Source organism: Panulirus ornatus, chromosome 9 (assembly GCF_036320965.1).
Source record: "Panulirus ornatus isolate Po-2019 chromosome 9, ASM3632096v1, whole genome shotgun sequence".
NCBI classification, from domain to species: domain Eukaryota; kingdom Metazoa; phylum Arthropoda; class Malacostraca; order Decapoda; family Palinuridae; genus Panulirus; species Panulirus ornatus.
Genome location: NC_092232.1, coordinates 51,513,429 through 51,541,106, shown reverse-complemented (window position 1 = coordinate 51,541,106; position 27,678 = coordinate 51,513,429). Strand labels below are relative to the sequence as shown.

The following is a 27,678-nucleotide window of genomic DNA, read 5'->3' as shown; positions in this document are numbered from 1 at the left end:
CATTCGTAAAATGAGGCCGTTTGTTTTTGACTCCCATCCTTCTTTTTTTACCATACAGATAATTCTGACATCTAGGTATACCATTAGACATCATGCACCCATATACATAACTAAAACCCCTATGGGCTCCTCTTACAGAACCTTTTAAGTTGTTAAATACACTTATAGGAAAATGGAATCTGTGTGGGTGGTCACTTCATTTTTACATTCAAAACAAATGCTTAAAACTAAAATCTCTCTCGGATGCTCAGTGACGGCGATCATTAAATTCCTATCGCTCCTCTTCTTGCTGTGCTCCTAACTTGAACTAGAGCAATGTGTCTGTCCACTGTTACGTCAAACATGTCATTCTCAAGCTAGCAGAGATCCTTAGATAGAAACACTCTTAAGAGGGACATTCTGCGACCGAATCCTACCAAGTATAGATATTTGGACGACTGAATCCTATTTTGACAGAGTGGCTGGTCATTTCGTCTATATAGCTGTTTGTTTACGTCCAGGTAACGCGTCCCCGATCGTGCGGGTACACCACTGATCTCCGCTCTCTGCTTACTGGTGGAACTTGGAAGGCTGTACAGCTCTTTAGTTTTCATATCATAAACTACATTACAGGTAACTTTTATTATCTCTTCACAGAGGATATTGATGGTGTGAGACTTTGCTTTTTAATCATGAATCTTTGTGAGAAAAGGGGCGTGATGTGATGGGTACATAAGAAAATGTGTACATTTTTTTCAAGCGACGATTTCATGTTAAGAAAATAGCTCTTAAATGTTGATATATCCTAATTATTTATTTTCTTTAAGGAGCTGATATGAGTTTATTATATAGAAAGCTGGAGAAATATCGTTTTTTGCCCAGTGAAATGTGTTCCTGGTTCGTATGTCTTTCTTATTCTGTTGATTTGACCGTGTGCTGTGATCACTTTATAAAGTTGATATTTCATTCTATAGCAAGCAAGTGACTTGCTAGTCCATGTAATTGACAATTGGCCTTCAAGATTTGGGAGAGATGGATTGTAGCTTCTGAGAGACTAGTGTTAGATAAGTACGGTATGTAAGGTAGAAAAAGGGCTGGAGTCCTTTGGTGTATATATTTCAGCCAAATCCTTGAAGTTATTCATATGGTCTCCCAAAACTGGTACATTACCATTTGATATCAACTCTTCAACCACTTTACCCAAATGAATATGTATAAGGTGCCTGGGGTAGCATCTCCACCCATAGGTTTACAAACTGTGATTACCTTCCACAACTTCAAAGCTAGTTCTGAGGTGGAGTATGGGAGGGGAGCTGTATGGGTCCTGAAGTCATTAACAGGACGTTTCATGTTGAATTGCTCTACAGGCATTGGGGTTGGAGGTATAACAGAGTTTGTATAGATGTTGATGTTATCGTCAAAATTTCCCTACTTATGTATATACTGTAGATGTATGATAAAGCCGTTCTATGTTTCCTCCTGGCATTATGCGGCTATTAGGAGAAATGGCAAATAAGTATATGGAAAAAGATTATTATTATTTTATCATTATTATCATTATCGTTAACATTGTTTTTTATTAATGTTTTCATATTATTTACTCTTATCATTATTATAGTTATTACTGCTATTGTGATTATCTTTATGATTTCATGTATGTTTTAGGACCAATGATATATGTATTTACAGCATGGGGACCCGTGTAGGAGGTGGTCTTCACTTCTCAGATAAGTCTTTAGTTGGAGTATCAAGGCTCCTGGAGGATCTTCAGCACTTACTGGAAGACAAAGACTCGGCAGATATCATTTTTGTTGTTGGTCGTGAAGAGACTCACATAGCTGCACATAAACTCATCCTTAAAGCAAGGTATTGCTAATCCTTTTCTCTTATGTACAGTTTTACAAAATTCAGCTTCCTTAAACATTGATATGCTTAGCTTTGTGTTATGTTTATTATATTTATTTATTTATTTTGCTTTGTCGCTGTCTCCCGCGTTTGTGAGGTAGCGCAAGGAAACAGACGAAAGAAATGGCCCAACCCACCTCCATACACATGTATATACATACACGTCCACACACGCAAATATACATACCTATACATCTCAATGTACACATATATATACACACACAGACATATACATATATACACATGTACATAATTCATACTGTCTGCCTTTTATATTCCCATCGCCACCTCGCCACACATGGAATAACATCCCCCTCCCCCTCATGTGTGCGAGGTAGCGCTAGGAAAAGACAACAAAGGCCCCATTCGTTCACACTCAGTCTCTAGCTGTTATGTAATAATGCCCGAAACCACAGCTCCCTTTCCACATCCAGGCCCCACAGAACTTTCCATGGTTTACCCCAGACGCTTCACATGCCCTGATTCAATCCATTGACAGCACGTCGACCCCGGTATACCACATCGATCCAATTTACTCTATTCCTTGCCCGCCTTTCACCCTCCTGCATGTTCAGGCCCCTATCACTCAAAATCTTTTTCACTCCATCTTTCCACCTCCAATTTGGTCTCCCACTTCTCATTCCCTCCACCTCCGACACATATATCCTATTGGTCAATCTTTCCTCACTCATTCTCTCCATGTGACCAAACCATTTCAAAACACCCTCTTCTGCTCTCTCAACCATGCTCTTTTTATTTCCACACATCTCTCTTACCCTTACATTACTTACTTGATCAAGCCACCTCACACCACATATTGTCCTCAAACATCTCATTTCCAGCACATCCACCCTCCTGCGCACAACTCTATCCATAGCCCATGCCTCGCAATCATTCAACATTGTTGGAACCACTATTCCTTCAGACATAGCCATTTTTGCTTTCTGAGATAATGTTCTCGACTTCCACACATTCTTCAAGGCTCCCAGGATTTTCGCCCCCTCCCCCACCCTATGATTCACTTCCACTTCCATGGTTCCATCTGCTGCCAGATCCACTTCCAGATATCTAAAACACTTTACTTCCTCCAGTTTTTCTCCATTCAAACTTACCTCCCAATTGACTTGACCCTCAACCCTACTGTACCTAATAACCTTGCTCTTATTCACATTTACTCTTAACTTTCTTCTTTCACTCACTTTACCAAACTCAGTCACCAGCTTCTGCAGTTTCTCACATGAATCAGCCACCAGCGCTGTATCACAGGGACTTCCTCACTTTTAAGGGATTAGATGATTATATTGTCAAAGATATCTTTTTTAGTGATCTGTAAACAGTATTTTGATGATGACTGCTCAGTTATGCATAAAAAGATAGGAAAAGGTACTGAAGGTGCTAGTAACTGTGGATTGAGTAATTAGTTGAATGTTCAGATTGGAGAAAAAATATGTTATTACTTTGCTCATTGATGAGGTGATGTGATGTCAGTCAGTAAAATGCATACTCAAGTCATATTTAGAGGTGAGATTTCTTGGCTTTGGAGTAGTTTACTGTACCTCTTTTTTCTCCATTACTATAAAATGGCTCTCATTTATGCACTTTTATCATTTGAAATTTCTCTTTTTGACTCTTTAGGTCATAGCAAGAAACTGAAGATCATTCTCTCTTGTGGTCTGCTGCAAGCTTTAGATATATCTGCTTGAAATGAAAGGGTTAGAACCACTTAGTATTTCTGGTGAGGAAGTGCTAGCCTTCACTCACCCTTTGCTAAACACTTGATTGTGATTGTGGCGCTTTGCTTGGTTTAGGCATGCCCTTGCCCAGTCTGCAACTGCTGTTGGACTGACATTATTGACCTACTTCCGTCCTAACAGATATCAGTTTTGTAGGATTATGTGCTGTCAGAATTTGATGCTAATAGACATATTGTTGCCATCCCGTGGACCAATATCCTTTTTCTTTTTGATGTTTATTATTTAGTGTATGAGAATGATGTACATATGTGTGCATTAGTCACTATTTTAAGACTGTATATTTGTATGTGATTTACAAACCTAAACCTTTCGTTATTATGCGATGAATATTTCTACCATTCTCCTGGTTTTGTGAGAAAAACACAAGTATGTCATTTACCAGATTGGATGTGTGAAGCTCTTGCAACCAGTGTAGTAGCATGTGGACTATACAGTGCAATTGATGCACATGAGGCCTTGTGGGAGCATGTGAAGTAGTGAGCAAATAGCCATGTGATGCAATGCACATGCTGCCTCATGTAGGATTCTATAATAAGTTGGTGCATGCAGACCTTCGCTACTTGCCCTCATCTTGTAATGTGTGGATTTGACAGCCCTGTTAACTTTTGTTGAGTGTTGTCTGAGCAGCATTTTGTTGCATATCCTAACCACTTTACTTATCTATCAATGGAGTGAAGTACTTTAATGTTAGAAATATAGAGAAATATTAAGGTGAGATGATATAATTAAAGGTGTATTTGTAGTAGGTTGTGCTTTTTATTTTAGGGAGAGTGCAATATGTGCTATTGAGAAGAATGCTTAAAAGATAAGGAACTCAGTGATAAACTCATCATATCTCTTAGTAGAGGTGTTGATTTTGTTTTCTATATATGCTCGCCATTTTGAGTGTAAGCGAGGTAGCTTCAAAAACAGATGACAGAGCCTTAGAGGGAAAATTCTTCACTTGGTTCCTTGCTCTGTTTCTTCTGTTGAAAAGTAATACAGGAAGGGATGATTTACAGCCACCTGCTACAGCCCCTCTTAGTTGCTTTCTATGATACAAAAGGAATGTGTGTGCAGTATTCTTTCTCCCCTGCCTTAATGATAAGAATAAGAATTCCTTAGCTTGGAAAAGCAGAAAAGATGCTGGTAGTGAACCAAGGCATATCTCAAGTGTTGCCTGTATTAGGGATTAGTTTTTAAAGATCTTTTTCAAAAGGAAAGTGATCCCTTCACAGCAAGTAAGGGATGGTTGGACAGGTTTTTAACATGTGGAAACCTTCACACTTTAAAGGTGGTTGGGGAATTTGCAGTTTTTCTGACCAATTGAAAAGCATTATTGAAGCTGAGGGATGCAACATAAGAAGATTAACAGATGGTATTTAAGTACATAGATTTGACAGAGAAAAGAATCATTTCATGGAAAAAGGCCATACACTACATTTCTCCTGGATGACAAAGGCTGTGTCAAAGGCTTTATATGTAGGGTAATGCAAAGCATATTTCTGCATATGCTAAGAGAATCTCTTATTGCCAGGTGTAAAAGTTTTGTAGAAGCATCTGGTGGTGAGGTGTGTGTAATACCTGGCAGCACGGTGACACCTGGGAGTCCACATACTACCATTCGCCTTCCACAGTATCAGCCTAACATCTTCAGACAAGTAATTAATTATATCTACACTGGCAAGGTAATTATTTTTGTTTTTGTCATCCTAATATTGAATCTTTTTATAGAGTTACCCCATTTATAGTTGTTGATTCTATAGCCTTTTATAAAAGAATGATTTTATGATTTGTGTCTTGATCAGGAAATCTGTCTTAAGGAATAGGATTTAAGTTCATTTTGCAAATTAGTGTCATCTGTAGAATTTGAGATAGTGTTATGGAGTACTTTAATATTACATCACGGCATTCAGTTGTCACACTTGAATCACTTACTTCTGTCTTTCTCAGATAATGTAGTCTGAACCTTTCCATTTATGAAAAAAATGTGATGCTGATGAAAGTTTCATTTTTTCTTCTAAACTTTGAAAACCTTGTATTCAAATAATTAAAAAAAGACATTTTTTAATACCTCTTTTTGCACTTCATGTTAACTCAGAGAGAGATGTGACATGAACTTTCTATGCAGTTACTCTGTAGTCCTGTTCAATTTTGAAATTCTTTATTAGGTGGTGATGAATGACAGTGGTGTGTTCGAGGTGTATGGTGTTGGTCATGACCTGGGTTTAGAAGAACTTTGTCAGCACTGTGAGGACCACATTGCCACTACTATGACACCACATAATGCATGTACATTTCTTATGGCAGCTCTGAAGATGGAGCAGCGCACTGGAGGTATGTATGTTCCTTGCATTCAGCAGAACATGAGGATCATATGCTTGTTAATCCTGTACACCTAGGGTAGTTGGAGATTGATGTAGAATGTCTAACTATTTTTGCAGAACTAGGTATCTGTTTTGAATAAATCAGCTAATCAGGAGCCCATAAAACAAGTGGAGCATGTTTTGGATCATTATCCTCCCTATACATAAGTATGCACACACATATACAGACACATACATGTTGATATGATGATCACTGTAAAATGTAATGATAGTTATGAAAGTGAAATCGCTATTCTGTAGGAGTTCAGATTATTTTATTTAACAAGTTTTTTCCTCTGCATGGTGCACTATGTGTTTCATGGAGACAATCTTCCTCATCGTGCAAACCATTCACAAAATTAGTTTTTAAATCCCAACACCAACACACAGACTCATAGTCCAACCTGTTATGGCCATGCAGAAGTATGTACAACTGATTAATGTTTTTGCAGTGCATGATGATAATGATATTTCAGTGAAACACAATAGGCATTATAAAGTAGGTGTTTTCAAACATATTATAGAGCTGATTATATTTTAATGATATATATTTGAATAAAAGCTTAGGTTTCTGCTGATGAATTGACTTTGTTCTTATCTTTTGGATTACTGTTTTTAGGGAGTAAAGGTAGTCGATCTTTTGTTGACCGATGTGTAGCATACATTGGGGAAAATGCACTGGAGTGCATGCAGACTACATCTTTTCTTAATCTTTCCCGTGAAGCACTCATCAGGCTTATTTCCTCTGATAATGTGAGTAATTCTGAAGAGTATACTTTTTATTGATAGATATGAATGAATCATATATCCTGTGCATATATTTGAAACAGTCTTGCCAAAATTTTATTTTATTGCTAATTTCTATATGTTCTCTTGTTATCCTGATAATGGAAGGGGTTATTGTCCATTAATATCTGTGTTTAATTTTTTTCTAGGTGTTTCTATACAGAATTTCAAAAATTACAATATCCATTGTATGGAAACTTATGTTGAAGACTTGAGGTAGTGAAAAGATATAAATGTACTGTAGATTAGGTTGCTATAATGTATTTCCTGCAGTATAGCAATATCCCATGTACGATCTTGCCTTTGTGAGTTTTAAGAAACTGTGAGGGTGGGGTGGAGCTAACAACTGAAACTTTCACAAAACATTAATACCAGCAGAGATTTACTTTGCTCTGTCTCTGATAGAATATCTTGTTACTATCCTTTGTGGCCTGTCCTGCAAACATAAGAGTTACATCTCGTTACTATGCCAGTTTAGGCTTTTGCAGCCTTGCATATGGTGAGGGGCAACAGCCCACCAGAAACCACACTCCTTAGACAAATACGAGTCACACTCTCACTCACATACTGGACACCACCCATCACTACAACACTTCAAACACTGTTTGAGCATGTCCCATTACTCAGACAGCACAATTAGTGAACCCCCTCTTGGGGAAAAATAGAATGTATAAAGGAAAGAAAGACCATGTGTAACTGAGATTTTGCACATTGACAAGTATCAGTAGTAAAGAATATTTTAGAGAAAATGAAACTTTATACAGTTTATGCATTTTAAAAATGTGTATGATGAAATGATAAGGAAAGGTAACAGAAGTTTTAACCATATTTGGTGTTCAAGGAAAACTTCTAAAAGTTGTTTAGGGGTTTCATAACAGAAATAGTGCTTGTTTCAGAGTAAGTGATGGTTTGGTAAGTGGACTGAAATGAATATGTGGTATCATTATGATAATGTAAATGTTTTTATGGTTGAAGTGTGAAAGCTCATACTTTACTTTGATGTACTGGGCCTGAGTTAAGGATATGAATGAGCAATTGTAGAGGCTGGAATTGAGGATGGACATAATGATGATAGATAGATAGAGGTTGTTAACAAATAGTATTTTGCATATCTAAATCAGCTATTGCAAATCTTACTGAGTTTGTGTACCAAGTTGGCTCATCAAAATTTTTATAGAAAAACAAGCAGAATCAGAGGCAAGTAGTAGAAGTGTAGGAATAAATTCCCTTTGCAGAATGATAGGGAGTTTGTATGGTGGACTGATGTGTAGGAAAATCGAGTGAATATGGTCATTGTAACGATTCATGAAGTAGAATACTTGTGATTTCTTTATTTTTCTGTGGTAATGGTTTAACAAGTAACATGGCCAAGTGATTTACTGCTGATTGGAGAAGACAAAAACAAAAGTAGAAATCAAAGAGAAGTGGAAGGACAGTTAAGCATTGCTAAGGTGAGTAACTCAAGTTTTGTTAGATCCATTTAATCTTGTGTTATGAAATTTTATTGTTTTCTGTAGCTTGCCCTAGAAGAGGAGGATGTATGGCGTGGAGTGTTAAACTGGGCCAAATATGGAGCAGGTGTTACACAGCCCACTGCACACTGGACTGAGGAAGAAAGGTTACGTGTGTGTCAACAATTACAAGGAGTCATTAATCATGTGCGACTTTTACTCATTGGTAAGCTCTCAGGATGTGTACATTTATAAAAATTGATTGTATAGTAGTTGCAGTGTTCATATCTTATTTTTATGAATATTCTAGATGTTATGTGTCTTCCCTTGCCCCAGCCTCTGTTTTCCTCTTTGTCATTTCTTTATTTGTATTTTATGTCCTGAATACTGTATAGTCTGTGCTAGAGTTGCCCTTTTTTAGTGCCCTGTTAAGAGTTAGGCATCAAAGGCTAAGAAGTGGCAATGGAGATCAGTTATGGAGGTTCTTTTGCTATGGCCTTGCCTTGAGGAGTTTTCGAAGGGAATTGGTGTCAGAGATATAGATAAATAGATAGATAGGCAGATGTGTAGTTAGAATACTGTATAGTATCAAAACAGCTTTTTTTTCCGTTCATGTATTTGTGTTTTGTTGGTCAAACAAGCAACATCATCTCTTACATTATAGCTTAACCAGCAAGTAGAAGTGTTTATTAGAATTTTTGTTATCTGAATGTAAGTTTTATGGATGATTAGAATGCTTGATGAGGATTATATAAGTGCTATCCTTCTTTCCAAGCAGAAATAGGTGCCATTAGAGAAGTATGTTTTTCAGGTCATTTGAAAAGCATTTTTTTCTTTCTTTTTATTGTTTGATCAGCACATGAGCCTTTACAAGATCATCAATTTATGGAGGAAAATTGTCAAATCACTTTGATAATGGAAGAATGGTGCATGCTGTTGTGCATGACCACAGGGTTTGCACATCTGACCTTGATCATATGCACCTTTGTCCACAGCTGCTTCACTTGGTCTGACCAATAGACAGAGTTATGTTAGAAAGCTTTTTTGGAAATGGGATCCAATATTTTTTTAATTATCAGGGATTCAGATGACTTTCATTATCTGTGTATTTGGCAGAGAAATTGCTGATATATTAGTATGACTCATTTACTTCTAAATGATGCAAATTTCAGATAGTCAAGTGTTTGCTGAAGAAGTAGAGCCAACAGGGGCAGTGCCTATGGAGCTTTCATTAGAACGTTACCGCTATGCAGCACTTCCCAACAAATTCAAGGATAACACGACTAATGAAGATAAAAGACTGCAGCCTCGTGTTTCTCTCAAACTATTTGCTGGATCACAGATTCTCATTAATGTAAGTACTGCTATACAAATGTGAGCTGTAATGTTTTCAGAGTTTGAACCAGAAGTGATTAAGGAGGGAGCAGCTCCATCTCCAACTCTCTTCAATATCTTCCTTTGTGACCACCTTTCAATGTCTTGCAGACACTAGTATGAAAGGCCTCTCATATATACATGACAGTCATGTCACAGCACTCTTGACACAACAGACATACAGCATTCTTTGCATTTGGAACATTAGCTCACTCAGAGTAGAATGTCTGAAGTCCTGTGGCTATCCACCATCACCCCTCTTAACCCCCTGAAGACATGAATCCAACCTTCACTGTCCCATAACCTTGAATTTTAAAGCAATTCCATGCAACAAACCCTGTACTGTATCACAAATGACAGACACATGACTGTCACTTCCCTTGCCATGTGTCTGCATAGTAATCACTATCTTATTCATCCTCACTTCTCATATGGAGGGTTAAGAAAACAGTGGAAAAGCAAGCCAAAATAAGGCAGATGCTTCCACCTTCCCAGAGAGATGCCTCACCATGCTGTCTTCAGCAGATGTAAATAAGTGCTTGTAATGACAGTCCTCCACATGTTGTGTCTTGTAGAATACTGTGAAAGGGAATTATCTGAGCTTCTACTGAAGTTTGATTTCACCTTCATCATTATCATCATGGACTAATGTGATCATATATTGTCAAACTATATATGTATATTTTTGTATATATATTTTTTCTTTTCTTTACAGGAAAAAATGTCCTTGCAGCGTGTATTGAACAGTTGGTATGGTGTCAATAAACAGATGTGGCGTCTTGTGTACAGAGCTTCTACTCACGGCTATTCTGCTGATGCTTTCCACCGCCACTGTGATGGTGTTGCTCCAACCTACACTATAGTTATGGTTAGCTGTGTGACTTTATAAGGGATTGATTTTTCTTTGTAGTTTCGTTTAATGATGTTTGCCAATGCATGCCTTAAATATTTTGATTAGTTAGTGTCATTTTTATTAATACTCAATTATTTCCTACCTTATGTGACAGCTAAATTGATGGGAATGTATGATCATTTATTGCAGTGTATTTGGAGGTTTAGCATAATGTGGCAAAGTGGTAATTTAAAAGAGAGTGAAATGGAGGTTCTGGTAGGAAGTTGAGGCATAGGAAGAAAACATGTAATGATAATGATTGTTTAATCCTCTCGCAATAGCTGTCATATTATCCAGGAGCACTCTGTGTGCAGGATGTTCTTATATATTCTAAAAAAGATAACTTGTTTGTCATTACAATAGATTGGAACCAGATTTTAAGGAAACAATTGAAAACTCAATTTGATGAGACGATCTTTACATCTGCTACTCATCCATTAACTTATGCTACTTTACTGCCAGGCATATGAGGTACTCATAGAGTATTTTCAGGTATATATAATGAGATATGCGGTATGTTTGTAAGTTTTTGTTAGAAACAAATATTATTACTTATGGCTTTCTTAAGTAATACATGTTATCTTGTATGAGAGACACAGTTTCAGAATTAGTTATTACTTAATTGAGGGCATAGATCTCACACAGCCTTTTTTGACGTCTCCATGTATACTGACCAGTATATGGAAAGGTATTAAGCTGAAGTCTGGAAATAATGATTAGGATCTCATTAGAGGCATTAATGGCCATGTATTTAACTTCAAGGCAGGGGAAACCATTTCAAGGACTAATGATTTGTGCATCCCAGACATATAGAACTGGAAAAATGAAGTATATACCTCACCTGAGGTATATACAGAATATTACAGAAAATGCATATGAGAGAAGAAATAGAATGGAAAGAGTTAGGAATATTATTATTGTGTACTTGCTAATAACTTGTAATGAAGGTATGAGACACAGTTTCAGTTACTAAATATTGTTTAGGAGATTTGGAGGGAATGAGGTACCAGGAACAGGCTAAAAAGAAAAATGCATAAAGTATGAAGAAAAGGTTAAAACAGTAGTTGAATTTGATATGAAGATGAGTGCACAAACTTTGGAGAATATGATATTTGTTAGAGTACAGGTAGGAGTTAGAGGAAGGGTGAAGATATGAAAGGAAAAGATAAGAAATGGGTTTAACAGAATCCATTTTCATTCTTATCTTAAAACAGAGTCTGTTCACTTTGTCTTTACACAGAGCCCATTTCTGTCCTTGTCTAAATGCATATTCTCTTCAAAGTCCATTTCTGTTCTTATCAATGTGTTGAGTCAGTATCCCACCTTGTTATATCACATATTTCATTGCAATCCCAATCTTAATACAGAGTCCATTATGCTCCTTGTCTTAACATAGAAACCATTTCCCTTCTTATCTTTAAAGAGAGTCCCTCCCCTCATTTTTTTCAACACCATAGTACAATCATCTTGTCTTAACATAGATTCCTTTTCCCTTCTTGTCTTAACACAGAATCTGAGGCCTTCCTGATCCCTATACATAGGCCATCCCCATTCTTGTCTTATCACAGTATCCCTCATCTTTATGCAAAAGTCATTTCTTTCCTTGTCTTAATGCAGAGACCATTCCCTTCCTCTTTTTAAGAAAGATGCCATTCACTTTTTCATAATATAAAATCCATTTTCCTTCTCTGAAAACAAGGTCCATTCTTGTTCTTGTTTAATCATTGGGAGAATATCCCTCCTTCTCTTAATGTAGATATTATTGCACTTTCTATCTTAATACAGAGTTCATTTCTTTCCCTGTAGTAGCACAGATACTATTTCCTTCCTGTTTTGGGACATCTTTTACATCTAAAGTCATGAATTTTTAGTTATGAGCTAATAAGGGACTTGGAAATAATCCTTGATATGTAACTGAAAATCTCTAACCAAAATAGGGTCAGCATGGTGAAATTTGTGGGGGCTTCAGTGATGTTCCATGGGGTAAGACTACCATGAAGGGTCGTTATGTGGCATCAGATAAGGCATTTCTTTTCACCCTTGTCAATAACCAAGACATTCCACCTGCTAAATTTCCAGTCGTCAAAAAGATGTTCGCAATATGTTACCATCCTGAGTAAGTACTAGACTTATGTTTTTGACATATTAAGAATAGATCTTGGTACATTATTTGAGTTTTTAAATTTGAAGAATAGTAGAATACAGCTTTTACCTAAATTTACCTTTGATGGAAAGGACTGTCAGTATAATTACATTTTGATAGCTAGATATTCTAATTAAGCAGAAAAGGTCATATGATGTGTTTAAGCTAGAATCAGGGTTAATGATTATTCAATTTACTCTGTAGGAATAATGAGTTCCTTAATCAGTAGGAGAGTTTGGGCACAGCCTGAAGTGTGAGTAGAAAAGAACCCAGGAATCACATGTTAAATCAAGGTGAATTCTTCTTTAGATATACACTGAATCATTTTCACTGCCTATTCCTTATTCCTACCATCACTGACAGCCACACATAGCTAAGCCGTCAGCATAAGTATATAGTAGGCATAAACATGAGACACTCCTTCCCACATTCATTTTGGAGTAGCTTATGCGCATTCTCTTTCAGGTATTTCAGTTGCTTGAAATTGAAAATTTCTCTTCTAGTGTTTTGATATTTTCTACTTTCAGTTGTGGACCCATATTTGGAGCTGGAGCTGATCTCTTCATTGCTGGAAATTGCAATCAGAATCTTGAAAGTTATTCAAATCTTCCACATTCGTATGATGGTGAAAATGCATCATGTAACACCCTTATGAGTGATTACAATTTCACTGTTATAGATTATGAGATATTTACCCCTTATGGAAAGTGAGGAAAACTCTTGTTTCAATTTTGTGATAAATATTTAAATTACATTCCATTTTTTGTATTGCTGTGTATTACTTAGGTGACACCATGACAGAGGGTTAGTAAAATGGCTCCCCAGCTTGTGGAAATGTATATGATCTCAAAGTTGGGCTGAGTTAGGTAAAAGTTTCTCACTATGGTATGCTAACCTGTGGTCACTGTCATGTCAGAGCTGTGGACAAGCTGATGCTTCCTCTAGGAAGTTACCAAGCCGGTGAGTTAGTGTTTTATACATAACTGACTTTCTGGTAATTTACAGTGTGTGTGCTAGTGTTAGAAATGTAATTTGGGCCAAGTATATGTCAAATCTTAGGAATTCAAAGATAGTAAATGTAAGAAAAAGAGATTGTGAGAACTGAAGTTGATAATTCCATTTTTTTTTATGTAAATGAACTTCAGACTTTGGTAAAATTGTCATTAGTTGAAGAGAGTTCCAAGACCTGAAAATGTCTGAAGAAATTAAGTTGTTGATACCCTGTATTAGTTTATGAATGAAAACTATGTTGACAGAACTTGTATAAGTATAGAAAACTTTAGGTAAGGAAATGGTATTTAGCTGGGCAGCTGTTGTTATGGACTTGCTTTCAGGAAGGAAGAAGGTGCTGTGACAATGTGTGGGTGGCATAAGTGAAATGTAATTTGATACAGAAAATTAACAATTGATGGTATTTTGTTAGCTGTTATGAACTTAAGAGGGGCATTATTTGAACTGTGTAACATGTAGGATACTGCTTGCTGTGCAAAAATTTTTGTATTCATTTGACTTCTTATTACTTCATGCACATTAGTGCTCACTAAGACTTCTTCTTGGAATGTTAAACTTTGTAGAACTTTAAGACACAACCAGTGTCTGTATATTGTTAGGTATTTCCTGTAAAACTGAATCAGCTATCAGAATTTTTCTTTAAATGTTATGAACATTACTGTTTTATTTGTGACATTAGAATGTGATATCTGTAGTGACCAAAATATTTAAAGAAGATTTTACAGTAGTACTATGCTGTAAGTGCAAGAAATTACTTATTTGATACAAATGGATTAATGTGTAGACATTAGTATTTTACCTATTTCAGAACTGCTACCTGCATTTGTGCTTGAAAGGATGCATTTTTGTATGTGCTCATGTGTGTATTTTGATCACCAAAGATCCTATATATTGTATATTGTATTTTTGAATATATTTAACATTAAATGCTTATCACTTTACTACCCTTTCCTTAACACCCTCACACAGTATGCTGCACCTGTTGTGTCATTGTCTAGCCTTATTCAAATGGTAACTGAGTGGGCAAAGAATGAGAGGTATTTGTGGAAGCGGCACTACAGTGTGCATGTGAAAGAAGTGTGTGGTATGTGGGAAGAGGGCAGTGAGGAAGGGTAGTGAATAGTAGAATGACGCATTTGAATTGCTAATGGAAGAGAAAGTTGTGTTTGGACACTTCTTGCAGGAAAGAAGTGTAAATGAATGGGAGATATGCAAGAGAAAGCAGTAGGAGGCTGAAAAGGATGACAGAGTTGGATTGAGTGAGTATCATCAAACTCCAGTAAGAATAAGTGAATGTTGTGGGAAGCGGTTCATAGTTTAGGGAGTGGAAGGTAGCAAATGGGAGCATCTGTGAAGGGGCAGATGGGGAGGTGGTAAAAAACAGACTTAAGGGAAGAGGAAATGAAAGGAGTATTGTGAAGGATTTTGAATGTGTTAGGTGAGAGGATGGCAGATATGGTTTGATTTTGGAGGTGTGCAAAGTGCAAGTGGTTAGTGAAATGAGCATTCTTTATTCTTATTCACTGTTTCCCACATCAGCATTAGAAACCGATGAAGAATGGCCTCACTTGCTTATATCCACTCTAGCTCTCAAGTATTATGCACCAAATCCAGAGTCCCTTATCCACAGCCAGTCCCCACAAACTCCTCCATAGTTTCTTCATCTTTTCATACACTCTGGTTTAGTCCAATTCCAGCATGTTGTCCCCTGTATGTGAATTTGCTCCAAATCTTTCTATCCCATGCACCCTCCACACCCTTGTGTGTGCCCAGTCTCCGATAACCCAAGGCATCTTTCACTACAATCCCTCTAAGTCGTCCTTTTTTGGGTTCCCCCTCCTTGTTCCCTACACTTCTGATCTGTATTCATTGTAGTCAGTCTGTCCTCCATCTCCACATATCCACACTATTTCAGCACACCCACAGCCCTCTCTCAACAATACTTTTCTGACTACTTACTCAAGGAGGGTGGTTATCAGGTGGCAATTATTGTAGTAGCTGAGCATTTTGAATATCTATTATATTCGAAAATAGTTATGCATTTGGGTTGATGCAAACCGCTTTTGCACCATTGCACTCGTGGATTATCGTAGGTAGTAGTTGGCAGGCAGCCAGTGACTAGGGAGGGTTATTGACATCTGCTTTAGTGAGCCAGCACTGCAGTGGTTGTCAAGTTGCACTACTCTCGCCCAGGTAGTTGTCTTTTCTTTCTGCCTCACCCACACATGGACTGCTGGCATTCCGTTCACAAACATACAATCTCTCCTTGTCATCCGTAACACGACAATAACCCTTCCTTTTGGCAAAATGGTAGGAGTAGTAGGTAGGAACATTTAGGTAGAAGCATTAGGAAGGAGTTGGTAGGAACATTGGGTAGGAGCCCCTGCAAACACTGCCTTAGAGCTGCCCTCCGCCAGTGGCTTGTTAAGGGTGAGGCATAAAGGCTAAGAAGCGGCACTGGAGTTCCTTAGTTATGGAGACTCTTATCGCCATAGCCACCCCCTTGAGGGAGTTCCAGTTCGAACAGGCGTCAGAGATACTGACATATAGATAGATTATTTTTCTAGATGAATTGTGTCTGGTCCTGGGTTGAAAACGGTCCGGGGAAAGGGTTTGCAAGGAATCAGGGAGGGTTTCTGGCAAGTAGTGAACTAGAGGGAGTGGAACTGATGGGCTGAGAGGTTGGTGGGGTTGGCGAAGGAGGCGGAGTGATTTTGAAGGAGATAAGAGGTATGCGTCGAGAGGTCAAAGAGTTTAGTGGTAGAAGGAAAGAAAAAGAGTCGGGAGGCATCTCAGTGTCTAACGTCTGACTGAAGATAAGTGTAGGTGGAAGGGTAAGAACCACAACCCCACACTAGGGAAAAGCCTGGTATGATCACCAGGTACCCTTGTCATACGACGGTTTGAAAGAATTCGTTCAGTGTGATCAAACGAGTACGGAGGGCTGGTTCCAACGAACGCTATATATATATATATATATATATATATATATATATATATATATATATAACCTTGGGTTACCTTGATAATGTCGATATGGACTGTAAATTCCCTGTGCTAGTAGGATCAGGATCATTTGGATGGATGGGTCATCACCTCACACAACGCCCTGCTAACAAGCACTTGTATCAAGCATTATTAACAATACATTATCTTTTCTGTAGAAAGAGTAAGTACGACACACAGTCCAAGGTTAGTAGGTTGACTTACAAGAGATCGTTTTTTATTTGTTAAGTCACATTAGCTGACGTGAAGTTGAAATGTAAGGAAAATTGTGAATGGATCTGTTGGCTTATATCAATGGTAGCAACGTTGACAGAGGAACTATAATGAAGGGGTCTCAAAGGACATTAAGAGGCGAGGAGAAGTGAAAGGGGAAGAGACAAAGCCTCTCTAATTTTGTGGCTACTTTATCATGCACCCCAGGCTCATCCTGTGAATGGCAACGCAAAAGGATTACAGAGGTCACAAAGAGTCTCTGTCAGGCCCCCAGTGGTCAGATAATGACATGAATTGTTACAAAGTTTAGTCATCACCTAAGCTGACAGTCTTGCATATGATAGATTTATCCACTTGGTGCAAAAAGTGGATATAGTCTCAGAATTTCAAGAATCTTTTTCACATCAAGATGTTGTACCATTTTTTGCAGGGTTTCTTTAGACATGATTTTTACAAGGCCAGGAGTGGGAGGGTATTTAGACAAGACCATGATTTGGTGTTATGTTCCAGTGGCAATTCATGTCGTTCTCCGGTCGCAATTGGTTTCAGAGCCCACTGTTAAAAGAAATGAGACAAAATTTGTAATACTAATAATCGTTTTCTCTAGTGGATATTTCTAGTACATCAAAGAAAATGATAATACCTCAAGGATAAGTAGAAGAGTAACTATACGGCTTCTGCCGACCAACCCGACATTTGGGTACAACAAAACTCCAAAGTATGTCAAATTTAGCAAAAAATACCACAGTAAAGCAGTGTATGCCATGCAACAAAGCTCTTAGGTTATTTTGAAATCATATACAAGTAAAAAATGCAATGCAATTTAGAAAAAAGAAATATATTCACTCAAATGTTCCCGCGAGATCGGTCTTCAAACCATCGACATACATCGTATTTATGTGTAAAGGAAGGCAAATTCAGAATGATTGATAGTCCGAAGAATCCAGGGAGAGAACTATAGTGGAGGAAGGAAACTTGAAGTTCTCATGTTTCATTCCAAACGCTTGGCGTCGCCCGGGACCTTTGGTACACAACAACAGGACGATTGAAGAGGGCAGTGACACTTCATCCGGCAGTGACACTTCATCTTACCTTTAAAGGTATGTTCAGGGATATTTGAGTCTTTATTAGACTAAGAAGCGAAACGTAAGATTACACAAGGATGTATACAGTAGTTTGAGAGATGAACAGTGAGACTGATATAAAACAGGACACGAGATTGTAAACATACTACTGATGGGAGGTGACGTGTGTTTATTTACAGGCCACTGATATACTTAATAACATTGGAGGTGAGCTCTGGTGCTTGGCTTATACGCCTAAGTTATATAATCCAATCCAATCTAACATTGGAGGTGTATGGAAATACCAAATACGTAGGGATATCATACCTGATAAGTGAGAAATAGGAATCGAAATGAGAGCGTCGAGGAGTATTCTAGGACTGCCGCCACTGCTGTTTGACCCCCTGGTAATTTGCGGGTTCAGTTAAGTGATATTTGTTGTGTATAAGGTGCTATTAGTGAAGACGCTGTTGTCCAGATGTCATGGAAAAGGTTCTGGAGTGAGTATTGATATCAGGAAGTGCTTTGTTATTATCTGGTGTATGCACTAACGGAACGCCCTCCACCCCTCCTCCCCGTTACATATATACGAAGAAGGGGGAGCAACATGGGTGTAAAACACTTTCCCCCAACACACGAAAAATACTCACAAATAGTAATCGCCTGCAGCTAGGAATAATCTCCAAATACATATTTTGTCGATAACCCTACGAGTATTAAAGTATATATGTATATTAAGTCCTAATGTATTGAATGGGTTATGTTGCATTATGTACACCTGCTGCCAGCTGACTCACATTTGGAGTTCACATTGTACGTTTGTTTACGAGGTAGCAGCTTTCCCATATTGGACCTGACTTGTTCATGTGAAACTTACAGAGAAATGACGTACCTGATATGGTTATTTTTGCTTTGATATAATTGTCTTTTATCATATTTGATCGCAGTTTCTTACGTTAGCGAGATAGCGCTGGGAACAGACAAAGAAAGCCCGCATTTGCTTACAACCATTCTTTATCTGTTATGTGTAATGGCAGCCCATTATTCACAGCCAGGCCCACAGACCTTTTCATGGTATTCCCTCGCCGCTTCACATACCCTGGTTCAGTCCACTGAAAGCACGTCGATCCCCACATACCCCATTGTTTCACTTTACTCCATCCCGTTCACGTCTTTCACGCGCTTGCATGTTCAGGCCTGGATTGCTGAAAATCTGTTTCACTCCATCCTTCCGTCTCCAACTGGGTCTCCCTCCTCTACTTGCTCCCTCCACTTCTGATACATATATCCTCTTTGTCAACCTCACTTATTCTCTCCATATGTCCAAACCATTTCAGTGCACCCTCTTCTGCTCTCTCAACCACACTCTTTTTTATTACCACGTATCTTTCTTTTACATTTTTACTACTTGACCAAACCACCTCACGCTATATATCGTCCTCAACCATTTCCATTTCAATACATCCTCCCTCCTCCGCACAACCTAATTTACAGTCCATGCCTCGCATCCATACAACATTGTTAAGATTGCCATATCTACAAACATACTCAATTTCGCCCTCCAAGTTAACGACTTCTCTTTCCAAAACATTTTTTCAGTGCATCTGAAACCTTCGGCCCCCTTCACGCACCCTATATAACTCATTTCCGCTTCCCTGGTTCCATTCGCTGCCATGTCCACTCCCTGGTATCTAAAACACTTCACTTACTTCCCCCCAATTTTTATTTCCCTGCAAGCTCGCATCCACAACTAACCTGTCCTTTTACCTTCCTAAACCTTATAACCTTTGCTTTTCATTCACGTTTACCCTCAACTTCCTTCCTCCTCCTTCCCAACACAGTCTTCCGAACTCGATCTGTTTTCCTCCTGTTCTCCGCTCGTCGACTGTGGCATCTCTGCATCGGGAAGAAACGACTAATCCCTGAGACCTCACTTGAGCTCATTGCCCGCTTGTGACTTCGAGGAATTGATAATACAGGAGGAGGAGAGGGGGAAGATGACAAAGGCCATTACTGGTAGGCCGTCACAAGAGCGTCACACCGACTCGTTATCTTGCGAAAGCGGGCAGATGGCCCAGCTGTATTAACCACATGTGCTGAATGCGTGTTTACGTTAAGGGAATGATGATAGGTCATTATGATCAAGCGTATCTGTAGGTATAGGTCAGTGGAACTAAGCGTAGCTATATCGGGGTTAGAAATTAAGCGTGGCTATGGGTATAGGTAAGGGGGAATTAAGCGTGGCTATGGGTATAGGTAAGGGGGAATTAAGCGTGGCTATGGGTATAGGTAAGGGGGAATTAAGCGTGGCTATGGGTATGGGTCAGTGGAATTTAAGCGTGGCTATGGGTATGGGTCAGGGGAATTTAAATGTGGCTATGGGTATGGGTCAGGGGAATTTAAGCGACCTGGAGGTGGGTGAGAGCACTCTCTGCTGTTGGCTGGCTTACTGACTAGATAAAGGTCGAGGGTATTATATTGGGTCCGTGTTGGTTGGTTATTAAAGCTGATGTTTCACTTACATTCTATGACCTCTCTGGTAGGGAAGGTGACGAAGGCTCCCGGTACATGTGAAAATCCTAGTGCCCTAGATGTGAGCCTACTCACACAGGTTAGAATCCTAGTGCCCTAGATGTGAGCCTACTCACACAGGTTAGAATCCTAGTGCCCTAGATGTGAGCCTACTCACACAGGTTAGAATCCTAGTGCCCTAGATGTGAGCCTACTCACACAGGTTAGAATCCTAGTGCCCTAGATGTGAGCCTACTCACACAGGTTAGAATCCTAGTGCCCTAGATGTGAGCCTACCCACACAGGTTAGAATCCTAGTGCCCTAGATGTGAGCCTACTCACACAGGTTAGAATCCTAGTGCCCTAGATGTAAGCCTAATCACACAGGTTAGAATCCTAGTTAGCTCTCTAGATATAAGGTGCAGACACAGAATCCTTAGTATTCTAGATACAAGCTACGGGCACAGGTGAGAAATCTCGTGTTCTAGATGTCAGACACAGGTTAGAAACCCTAGTGGTCTAGATATAAGGCTACTGGCACAGGTTCGGATCCTAATATTCTATATTCTAGTGTCGAATCCCAGTGTTCTAAATGAACTGCCGTCTAAGCAGGTATGATACAAATCGTTTTTGATATTTATTGTCGCTATATATATATATATATATATATATATATATATATATATATATATATATATATATATATATATATATATATATATATATATATATATATATATATATATATATATATATATATATATATATTGCAGTTTGGCAATACGGTGTTTTTGGCCTGGCGCTAATCCTCTGTATGTTAATTTGCATACTGCAACCTTCTTTTTTTTATTATTGTCTCTCTGACAAATGGTTTCATAAACAACACTAGTAGACTCCTTTCATTTTTGATATTATTATAATCTATTTTTTTTCTGTGTGTGTGTGTGTGTGTGTGTGTGTGTGTGTGTGTATGTGATGGTGTGAGTGTGGCTGCTGGCCCTGTGTCGTTCGATGTAAACAAACTGTCTTTGTTCTTCCAATTATTAAAAGGTGATTAGGTCATTTGTTTGTTTGTTTGTTTGTTTGTTTCTATGTTCCAGCTCATATTTTTGTCAGTTTCGTCCCACGTTGCCGGTCCCTCAGGACTATGTCTTTGGACAACCTGATTCATAGGGGGTAAAATGTGTGGACTATGTGTTTCTCTGGTCACTGTAAGATCTCTTGATTCGTCTAACTATTACATCAGCGGGGATATATATATATATATATATATATATATATATATATATATATATATATATATATATATATATATATATATATATATATATATATATATATATATATGACGAGAAATGAAACACGATGAGTTCCCACGTGCACTTTCGTGTAATAATCACATCCTCAGGGGAGATACAAGAAATATAAGAGTCAGTTGATGTACAACGAAGAGACGTAGCTAGGACGCCATTTGGTTACTGTCAGATCGACATAGCATTTGATGGTACAGTGTGTGTGTGTGTGTGTGTGTGTGTGTGTGTGTGTGTGTGTGTGTGTGTGTGTGTGTTCTTGAGTCTTGCTCATGTAACCGCTTAGTGTCTCGCAGACTTCGGCCTCACCAGCGTCAGGAGTAATTAACATCACTGAGTCCTGGAATGGGTTATATACACACACTCTCTCTCCTTGTCAACACAATCGTGCGTGGCACCAGCACCTCCTCCTCTTCCTCCTGCTCCTCTTCCTGCCTCACTTAGAAGTCATAGATCGTAAGAAGACCATACGTTGCAATCAGAATTCATGTACGATACTGCACGTGCAAGATACACACACACACACACACACACACACACACACACACACACACACACACACACACACCCGCTTGTTGTCCAGTCCTCCATCCACCCACTTTCCCTCTCTCCCAGTCCATTTACTGCCTCCTTTCTCTTCCCTTTCATAGAATTACCATTCTTTCCCGGACACACACACACACACACACACACACACACACACACACACACACACACACACACACACACACACACACCCGCTTGTTGTCCAGTCCTCCATCCACCCACTTTCCCTCTCTCCCAGTCCATTTACTGCCTCCTTTCTCTTCCCTTTCATAGAATTACCATTCTTTCCCGGACACACACACACACACACACACACACACACACACACACACACACACACACCCTCCCTGCCCGCGCATATCCCTATTTCATTTTTTTTTCATTTTCCTTTACTGTCAGTTTGATCAAGTTAATTGTCTGTTTCCCCTCCGCGTTTCTGCCTCAGTTCCTCTCTATATATATTCATTGTTCACTTGTGTTCACATTTTACCTGGTGATCACATAGCCATGTGTCTGGGTTCCTGTTGTGTATAACATTATCTTTCGTTCATTCATGCATATATCTGTTATCTTTAAGTATGGCTCTCTCTCGTGTGTGTGTGTGTGTGTGTGTGTGTGTGTGTGTGTGTGTGTGTGTGTGTGTGTGTGTGTGTGTGTGTGTGTGTAAGGCAGAACAGATGTGTGTGTGTGTGTGTGTGTGTGTGAGAGAGAGAGAGAGAGAGAGAGAGAGAGAGAGAGAGAGAGAGAGAGAGAGAGAGAGAGAGAGAGAGAGAGAGTGGAACTTCACCAGTACTGGAGGACTGAGATCAGGAGGCGAATCCCTCTATCATAACAGCTGCTGTCTGTCTGTCTGTGTCTGTCTGTCTGTCTATCTGTCTATCTGTCTATCTGTCTGTCTGTCTGTCTGTCTGTCTGTCTGTCTGTCTGCTGCGCAACGTGAGCCTTCATCACCTCACACGCCCTCAGGTTCCCTCCTCTCCCGCGGTCACCGACCCTCTTCATCTCTCGTCGAGGGACCCGGGGGGGTAACACAAGGGGGCACCTCCTGGTTTACCACAGGGGACGTAACATTACTCATACGTGAGCCAGGAAGCTGGGTGTCGTGGTGTCGTCGCTACGTAACCTGTCGTGTGTGGTTGATAACGCCAGTTTTACGTGGCGTATATCTGTGACTCTACAGCGTACGCCCTTCTCGCGGACGTACACCACTATGTGCGTATGTATCGCGTATGTATATGTAGGTACCGATAATGTATATGTATATGTAAGTACCTATAATGTCGTGTATGTATATGTAGGTACCTATGATGTCATTCTCTATTTGTACTGTACGGGGAGGGAGTTACACACTCGTTGGATCCCATTCCTTGAACAGTCTCTATTTACCACACACACACACACACACACACACACACACACACAGACACACAGGCTCAGCAGATGAGAAATAAGGCAAAAGGCTTATGTATCCCTTACTCTCAACAGGAGTAAACTATCATTTAAGGAACTTGTGGCGAGGTGAAGTGGGGGTCAGATGTCAGCGTTGTAGGGACGGGTTCAATAGTGCTTTCACACTGGACGACTCATTAGTCCTGACACCGGAGGGCATTACGTGAACGAAGCAAGAAACTTGGTATAAAGAGATATATAGTGAAGTATTCCTATGGTATAAAAGTGGCGAACGAATAGCGTGAGCTGAAGGTAGGATGTGAGCATGGTATATGGGGTTTTATGAGAGTGTACGACATTAGGAAATGTCCAGGAGATGGAGGCCTCATGAGTGTAAAACTTCCTCCCCGACCAATACAAATAGGTCTGACTACGTAGTGGTCATTAGACAAAAGAGATGAAGCCCCACGACCGTACAATACACTTAGGTAATTACCCACAAGGGTCATACACCCTTCCCGCGCGATATGAATGGTTGATTACAGAGACGTGATAACATACCATAGATGGCCTCCTATGGGAGTAAAACGCACTCTCGTACAGTAGATATGAGGTAATTTCAAATGGGTAATTACACACTAGAGATAGGGCCCCACGAGTGTAAACCTCCAGCTCCTCTTACAAGGCACGGGGGCCCTCACGAGTGTACAAACTCCCTCCCTGTATTAGCATGAATAGGTAATGATTACATCCTGCTGCTGTGCCCTACTTAGGAATACGCAGCATAAGCCAGGCCTCTCCACCTCAACCACCACCACAGCATCGTCCACAAGCCAGGCCTCTCCACCTCAACCACCATCACGACATCGTCCACAAGCCAGACCTCTCCACCTCAACCACCACCACAACATCGTCCACAAGTCAGACCTCTCCACCTGTCACCACCACAACATCGTCCACAAGTCAGACCTCTCCACCTCAACCACCACCACAACATCGTCCACAAGCCAGGCCTCTCCACCTCAACTACCACCACAATATCGCCCACAAGCCAGCCCTCTCTACTTCAATCACCACCACAACATCGTCCACAAGCCAGGCCTCTCCACCTGTCACCACCACAAAATCGTCCACAAGTCAGGCCTCTCCACCTCAACCACCACCCCAACATCGTCCACAAGCCAGGCCTCTCCACCTCAACTACCACCACAACATCGTCCAGTTCCAACGCTTCGTTGCACGTCCACCAAAACCCGGCTCAAGACCTTCCATTAGCGAGGGAGGTGAAGGTTGGCTTGCCTTCACCGCGCAGGGGGTCGTCCCTGTGAATGAACACCCTCGCTATTCACTCAGCCTCAGTCCAGTCTACGTGAAGGTGGAACATTGTGTGAAACCATACATGCTACCTCCTCCTCCTCCTCCTCCTCCTCCTCCTACTGCATGACTCCCTTGGAGGCCTGTATCTCCTCCCACCCATCTCCTACCCCAAGTCATAAGGAACCCCCTTCTCTCTCCTACACCCCCCCCGTGTCATAAGAGGCCCCTCCCCTCGCCCTCCTGGCTCCTACCCTCAGACACAACAACCCTCATTCTCCTACCCCCAGCTACAGGACACACACCCCCCCCCCTTACACCCCGCCCTCTCCCCCCCCCCTCCTCCCGCCCCGCCACTGCGGCAGACCTCGTGACGTCATACACATCCCTAGGGACAACTAGCTTAAACGAAGGCGAGGCGGTCAATGAAAACGGCTCAACTGGGAGGGGGAAAAAAAAAAGGTGTGTGTGTGTGTGTGTGTGTGTGTGTGTGTGTGTGTGTGCAGGCACCCGTCTACATCCATCCTTTCCATCATCACGTGAATTGTATCTAAAGTCGAGTGTGGTGATGGCTGTTGGCGTAATTGTCTCAACATTCCCTCCCTCCCTCCCTCCTCATGATATCCGAAGCTTCTGTTTCGAACGGAAAGAAACTAGGGCGTTCGAGACGCTATTGATAAAAAAAAAGTTTCTGGAGTTAGATAGTCTACGGGAAGGCTTTTTGAGAACAGTTGAACATCGAATTTTGTTATAAAGAACTTGCATGTAGATAGGTGAAGACGTTAGTGACTATGGTCTTAGAATAATCTTGAACACCTGAAGCAAGTGTTTCGGAATGGTTCGACCACTGAGTGGTTAGAAGATGACGTGGACGGCTGTACTGACGACCTGACAGACAGTGGCTGTCTCACACCTGAGACAGAAGCAATCCAGCCCACTGCTGACGGTAACTTTATCTACCCCCCCTTGATAAGCGATTGCTACAGTGGGTGTCGCAGTGGTTACCCGACGGAGTGGAGGATACGTAACTTCAGTGGCACGCCAGTGGGACGGTGATGTTTCGAACGTGTCTTCCCAAGTGTTTACGAAGTGGGCGGTTGTAAGAAGTGGGGGTGCTTGTTGGAAGAAGAATTCCTTCTGGTGGTAAGTTGGCAATTTAGTGTGTGTGTGTGTTACCGTACTGGAATGTTGCATTTGAGGGGTTTGCTGGTCTGTGGTAGTACCCTGTGGTTCTGGGATGTTATCAGTGGTGGCATGGGGTAGATTGCGTTGGCAGGAATGACACTAGTGATGGTGGTAGTGGGAGGTTGTGTTGGCAGGGTAGTCCCAAGTGGTGGCATTGGTTTAGTTACGTTGGCAAGAATGTTGGTGCTCGTAGTGGCAGTGGGTGGCTGCGTAGGCAGAAATGGGACCACTGGTGGCAGTGGATAATAGTGTTGGCAGGAGAGGGGGGCCCCACTGGTGGCAGTGGTTGGTGTCAGCAGGAGTAACAAGACAGGTTTCAGTGGTTCTGTCGGCCCTATATATAAAAAAAAAAAAATGCTTGGGATTTAGCCAATGCTCCGGTAAAACTTGTAAGACTTTTTTTTTGTTTGTGTTTTTTGTTATTGTTGTTGTTGTATGAAGAGAGGATTTGTAGCCTTTGTTCAGCAGCGGTTCGTAGCCAGCCAAACAATGTGTTGCTCAGCACGGCTTCCGCTGTATCCTATGATCCCCATGTGCAATATAGTCTCTCGTCGATTCGTGGAAAGTATATCTAACTCTTCATCTATATACACAAATATATACTCTATCTATCTGTATCTATCTATCTATCTATCTATCTATCTATATATATATATATATATATATATATATATATATATATATATATATATATATATATATATATATATATATTCCTTTCTTATCCACAGCGAAATGAAATTACGATAAATTCCCAAGTGCACTTTCATGTACTGATCACATCATCTGGGGAGATACAAGAAATGTCATATATATATATATATATATATATATATATATATATATATATATATATATATATATAGATTGGTATGGATACGTGCCTTTGTCCAAGGTGTTACTAAGTAGATACTGTATCAAAAAAAGGCGTTGAATATAGAAACAAGTGCAGAGACATGTTGAAATGTTATATGAGTGTCTGGATGGACCACCAGGTTAAGAGATCAATAATGCAGTGGATGGGATGACTGATCAACACACTCATCTCCTCACCATGTTCGAGCGCCGGTCGAGGTGGCAAAGACAAACGAGGGAGGTTCAAATGGGATGTTCTTAATTCGTTTATATTAGAAAGCTTTATATAAGCCATCTATTCTGGAGTATAGACACTTGAGACTGAGTGATACAGGAGAGTTGATAATTCTCTTGATCGAATCGGATCGAATGGTTAGTATAATGCTTTCGCTTGAGGCTCATTTGATTATGTTGTATGCCAATTATTTCAGTCTTGAGAGACGTGTGTGTTTAACATATTTGTGTCTGTGTCACCATTTGATTAGTGGTTGCCTGGTATATATATATATATATATATATATATATATATATATATATATATATATATATATATATATACCAATATTTCTTGAAAAGAGACAATTTGATGGTCTTTCGAAATACATTCAAACGAGACTCTTTGAACAAAGGCCATGGACGGTGCGT

General features: G+C 40.0%; 1 protein-coding gene across 1 annotated transcript; it reads left to right on the top strand.

Moving 5' to 3' along the window:
- Window positions 1–476: 476 nt before the first annotated feature.
- Window positions 477–14,581, top strand: LOC139750421 (ring canal kelch protein). Its single transcript, XM_071665200.1, has 10 exons — window positions 477–612; window positions 1,669–1,845; window positions 5,155–5,305; window positions 5,789–5,954; window positions 6,603–6,736; window positions 8,287–8,446; window positions 9,393–9,574; window positions 10,310–10,462; window positions 12,424–12,602; window positions 13,157–14,581. The coding sequence occupies exons 2-10, from the start codon at window positions 1,670–1,672 to the stop codon at window positions 13,338–13,340; spliced, it is 1,485 nt and encodes a 494-aa protein (XP_071521301.1). The 5' UTR covers window positions 477–612; window position 1,669; the 3' UTR covers window positions 13,341–14,581.
- The last annotated feature ends 13,097 nt before the right edge of the window (window positions 14,582–27,678 follow it).